The 5,377-nt window shown below is 43.4% G+C and overlaps 1 protein-coding gene across 1 annotated transcript; it reads left to right on the top strand.

Moving 5' to 3' along the window:
* Positions 1 to 1,580: 1,580 nt before the first annotated feature.
* LOC124973908 (polyadenylate-binding protein 4-like) lies at positions 1,581 to 3,438 on the top strand. The gene is given in 2 exon segments (XM_047537556.1): positions 1,581 to 3,003; positions 3,006 to 3,438. Coding segments are annotated over 2 exon segments (1,590 nt in total). The 3' UTR covers positions 3,173 to 3,438.
* The last annotated feature ends 1,939 nt before the right edge of the window (positions 3,439 to 5,377 follow it).

Raw genomic sequence — 5,377 nt, 5'->3', positions numbered from 1 at the left:
AGCGTGTTTGTGGTGAGTAGGAAAATTTCTCTGAGGTGGAAAAGTGGCTTCTTTTCATTGTGTAGTGAGGTCTCTTTAAGGCATGTATAAAGAGCCTTCTGAAGGATGTGGGAGGGCTTTATTATGTATGTGGGAGGGCCCACTGTTGTTAGTTAAAAAGGCTCACAGATGTGCCTATGATATGAGTAAGGGGAACACTGAGCTGTGTTGGGAGTTTTCTTTGAGGATAGTAGAGGGAATCTCTGTGGTGTTTATGGAGGTCAGTCAAAAATGAATCATGAGAACTCTCAGGTGTCTAGGTATTCCATTTGGAATTTAGTAGGGAGGGCACTTTGGTGAGCAGTGAAGTTGATCTGAGGTGTTTGGTTAGGGTTTGCTGAAGTGTGTATATAGGATTTAAAAGGAGTATGATGTGTACTCACTTAGCTCTGTGGGGTTTTCTCTCTGAAATGTGTAAGTGCACATTGATATCTGAGTAGTGAAGGTTCTTTTGTGTCAACGATGCACTCTGATGTTTACAGGGTGGGTTCCTTGATATTTGTAGTGAGTGTCCTCTGGTCTGTGCAGTGTGAACTTGATGAGGTATTTAGGAGCATTTCATGATGTTTGAATGCTTTTTACATTTCTGGGAAGTATTCCTGAGGTGATTTGTGAGGGCTTACAGTTACATAGGTATGAAGTTCTGTGAATGATAGAAAGAGATCAGTGAGTTGTTTCCAAAGGGCTGTTTCATGTGAGTAGTGAAAGCTCATTGAATTTAGAGGAGAGAACAAACTGATGTTAATGGGAGGGCACTATGATTTGAGGGTTATGGTTGGACCTGGGGTAAGTGTTATGTTCAGGATCAGGGTTAGCATTTGTGGTGTATAGTAAGACTTTTTTGTGAGTTGAAAGACTTCTCTGTGATGTGTATTGAGGGCTCTTAAAAGTGCATAAATAGGCCCTCTGGTGCTTAGAGTGGGCTTGTGGAGAAGTATGGTTAGGAGAGAGGCCTTCTAAAGCAGTATAGCTTTTACACACTTAGGTATGTAGGGATGAGTCTGTGTGGCATGTAGGGATGGTTCTTGAGTCGAGTAGGGAAGACTCTTTAACGTGTATGGATGATACTCTAATTGCTGCATGAGTGGTTTTCAGACTTGTATTTTGTGAGATGAGCAAAGAGAGCTATATGAGGAGTGTAGCAGGGTTCTGTTATGTGTGTCAGAGGTATCTTAGATGTGTGTGGGAGGGCCCTCTAAGAAGTGTTGTTTTGATGATTCACCAAGGTGCATAGGGAATGCATACTCAGATGAGTAGAAAAGGCTCAGTTGTTTTCAGAAGGTCATTTAATGTGAGAAGTGAGAGCTCTGTGAGATAAGTATGGTGAAAAAAATGACATAAAAATGAGGGACCTATGAGTTGTTGATTGGGTGAACTATATAGTGTGTAGGCAGAACTCCCCAATATAAGTAGGGAGGGCGCTCTGAGATTTGTAGTGTAGTTTACTTGGGGTGTAAAAATAGGGGTCATTGAAATAAATAGAAACAGAACTCTGATTTGTGTATGGAGGGCTTTCAGAGGTGTCTAGATAGGTCCCCATCATGTGGTCTCAGAGGGATCCCTCTTTGAGAAAATCTGGTGTGGGAAACATCTTCATCAAGAATCTGGACAAATCTATAGATAACAAGGCACTTTATGATACTTTCTCTGCTTTTGGGAACATTCTGTCCTGCAAGGTAGTGTGTGATGAGAATGGATCTAAGGGTTATGCCTTTGTCCACTTCGAGACCCAAGAGGCTGCCGACAAGGCCATTGAGAAGATGAATGGCATGCTTCTCAATGACCGAAAAGTGCTTGTGGGCAGATTCAAGTCCTGCAAAGAGCGCGAAGCTGAACTTGGAGCCAAGGCTAAGGAATTCACCAATGTTTATATCAAAAACTTTGGGGAAGAGATTGATGATGAGAATCTGAAAGAACTATTCAGTCAGTTTGGTAAGACCCTAAGTGTCAAGGTGATGAGAGATTCCAGTGGGAAGTACAAAGGCTTTGGCTTTGTGAGTTATGAAAAACATGAGGATGCCAATAAGGTGGTGGAAGAGACGAATGGAAAAGAAATGAGTGGGAAAGTCATATTCATAGGCCGTGCACAGAAGAAAGTAGAATGCCAGGCTGAATTAAAACGGAAATTTGAGCAACTGAAACAGGAGAGAATTAATCAATACCAGGGGGTGAATCTCTACATTAAGAACTTGGATGACACCATTGATGAGAAATTAAGGAAAGAATTTTCTCCTTTTGGATCAATCACCAGTGCTAAGGTAAAGCTGGAGGATGGAAGAAGCAAAGGGTTTGACTTCGTCTGCTTCTCATCTACTGAAGAAGCAACCAAAGCAGCCACTGAAATGAATGGATGCATTGTGGGCTCTAAGCCACTGTATGCTGCCTTGGCCCAGAGGAAGGAAGAGAGAAAGGCTCACCTGACCAACCAGTATATGCAGTGGGTGGCTGGGATGAGAGCACTCCCTGCCAATGCCATCTTAAATCAGTTCCAGCCTGCAGCTGGTGGCTACTTTGTGCCAGCAGTTCCACAGGTTCAAGGAAGACCTCCATATTATACACCTAACCAGTTAGCACAGATGAGGCCTAATCCTCTCTGGCAGCAAGGTGGGAGACCTCAAGGCTTCCAAGGAATGCCAGGTGCTATATGCCAGTCTGGGCCTCGTCCAACTCTTCACCATCTGGCTCCAAGTGGTGTTCCCACAGCTGTGCCAAACCTTGCACCGCATGCTGCAGTTGCTGCTGCTGCTCCTCGGGCTGTGGCACCATACAAGTATGCCTCCAGTGTCCGCAGCCCTCACCACGCCATACAGCCTGTGCAGGCACCCCAGCCTGCAGTCCATGTGCAAGTGCAAGAGCCCCTAACTGCCTCTATTCTTGCTGCAGCACCACCCCAAGAACAGAAGCAGATGCTGGGAGAACGTTTGTTTCTGCTTATTCAAACAATGCATTCAAACCTGGCTGGAAAGTCACAGGAATGCTGCTGGAGTTTGACAACTCTGAACTGCTACACATGCTGGAGTCTCCCGAGTCTCTCCGCTCCAAGGTGGATGAAGCTGTGGCGGTTCTACAGGCTCATCATGCCAAGAAAGAAGCTGCTCAGAAGGTGGGCGCTGTTGCTGCTTCTACCTCTTAGACAAGGAAAAACTGGTTCAAAAGCCAAATAATCCCTGATGGAAATCAGCTCAAGGTTTGAAGACTTCCTAGCTTGTCCTATGGACCTCAACATCAAGAACCACAAGTTGCAAATTTATTAGGTCATTTTGTATCAAAAGGTCAATTATGAAAATGCCTAGAATTTTTCAATTATAAGAATATATTCTCTGGGTTCTGCTATAGCCTGGACAGTGTTAATTTTTCTTTTCTATTGTGGGATTTGGTCGTGTCCCTCCGTCCCCAACCCCAGAAATTGGTTTTATTTGATGTACCCAAGTCTTAAGTTTCTCAATAAAGAAAAAAACTCCACAAAAAAAAAAAAAACATGTTGAGGAAGAATCCCTAAGGTGTGTATGTATGGCACCTTTAAGTGTGTATGAAGGGTTCTTCATTTGAATAGGGAGGGATTACTTAGATTTGTAGGGAGGTGTGTTTTAAATGTGGGGAAAGTTCTCTTGGTTCTCTTCATTGCATAGGAGGTCTCTGAGGTATGTAGGGAGTGCCCACTAATGGTTGTAGGAGGGCCCATTGATGTGTGTGGGAGGGCTCCCTGAGTTGAAAAGGTTCACAGATGTGCATAGGGATGGTGTTCTTTGCTGGGTAGAAAAACTCAGTAAGTTGTTTACAGTCTTTTGAGGTGAGTATTGAGAGCACTGTGAGAGCAGTAGGGAGGACAAACTGATATAAAAGGGAAAGAACTATAAATATTGTGCTAGAGTTTGGGTGTGGCTTATATTTTTGGGTCAGGATCCATATCTTGCTCAGTGTCAGAGTCACGGACAGATCTCTGTGGTATGTAGGGAGAACTTGTGTTTATGGTTATGATTAGGATTAGGGTTATATTAAGGGTCATGGTCAGTATTTTCAGTGTATAAAGAATGACTCAGTGATGAGTTGAATGGACTCTTTGAGAGGTGTATTAATAGCTTTCTAAGGTGAGTACACAGGTTCTCTGTTGTGTTTAAAGAAGGCACTCCAAGAAAAATAGTTAGTAGGGAGTGCTTGGAAATGAGTTTATTTTGTAGCCAGTGAGTTATACAGACATGCCTCACTGAAGTGTGTAGGGATAGTTCTCTTAGGTGTTTAGGGACTGCTCTTCATGTGGGTAGGGAAGGCTACCTTTGATGTGTATGAGGGTACACTCAGTTGTGTAGGGAGTGCCCTCTGAGGTTGGCAGCATGTGATCTCTGTACTGTGTAAAGAGGACTCTATGAGTTGTGTAGGAGGGCTCCATAATGTGTATCATAGGAAAATTTAACGTGTGTGGATGTGCCACTTATGTGAGTTGGGAGGGCACACAGTAGTGCAGAGGAAAGGTGTTTGTGATGTGTAGGAAGGGTTCAGTGAGTTGTGTTTGAAGGGCATTTTGAGGTAAGAAATGAGGTCTCTGAGAGATGAGTAGGGAGGGCAAATTGATGTAGAAGAGAGAAAACTATGAGATTAGGGTGTGGGTTGTTTTTAGGTTTAGGGTCAAGGTCATGATCATGGTCAATATCATGGTGAGGGAGGGTCCTCTATTTTATGTAAGGAGGGCTTGGGGTTAGAGTTAGGGTTAGATTTAAGGTTTTGTTCAGGATCAGGGTCAGTGTTTGTGGTGTACGTAGAAGGCCTATGTAGTGACTCAAAAGTGTTCTCTGTGGTGTGCATTGAAGGCTCTCTGAGGTGTATAGACAGGCTATTTGAGGTATTTAGAGAGGACTTGCAAAGAAGTATAGTTATTGGAAGGGACTTTAAAATATAGTTTGTATTCTGTGAGGTATGTATGGATGTCTCTTTGAGGTGTGTAGAGATTTCTTGAGGTGATTAGAGTGTGTTTTTATTTATGTGCATGGGGATACTCTAAGGTGTACAGGGAGGGCTCTCTGAGGTTAGTAGTGCATGGTCTTTGAGCTGTATGGAGTACACAATGTGGTGTTTAGGAGAACTCTATGACTTGTCAGAGGGCTATTAGACATATGTGGGTGGTCCAACTGTGAGGAGTTGAGAGGGCTCCCACAGGTCTATATAGAGTGTTTACTGAAATGAGTAGAAAGAACTCTAATGAGTTGTGTTCGAAGAACCATTTGAGTTGAGCAGAGAGAGCTCTATGAGTATGGAGGACAAATTCATATGGAAAAGGAGACATTATGAGGTGTGGAAAGGAGTATCTCATTGTTGTGTAGGTAGGATTCACTAAGATGAATCG

This window comes from Sciurus carolinensis, unplaced genomic scaffold (assembly GCF_902686445.1).
Source record: "Sciurus carolinensis unplaced genomic scaffold, mSciCar1.2, whole genome shotgun sequence".
NCBI classification, from domain to species: domain Eukaryota; kingdom Metazoa; phylum Chordata; class Mammalia; order Rodentia; family Sciuridae; genus Sciurus; species Sciurus carolinensis.
Note: the sequence above shows the minus strand (reverse complement) of the source record. Positions and strands in the feature narration are given on the sequence as shown.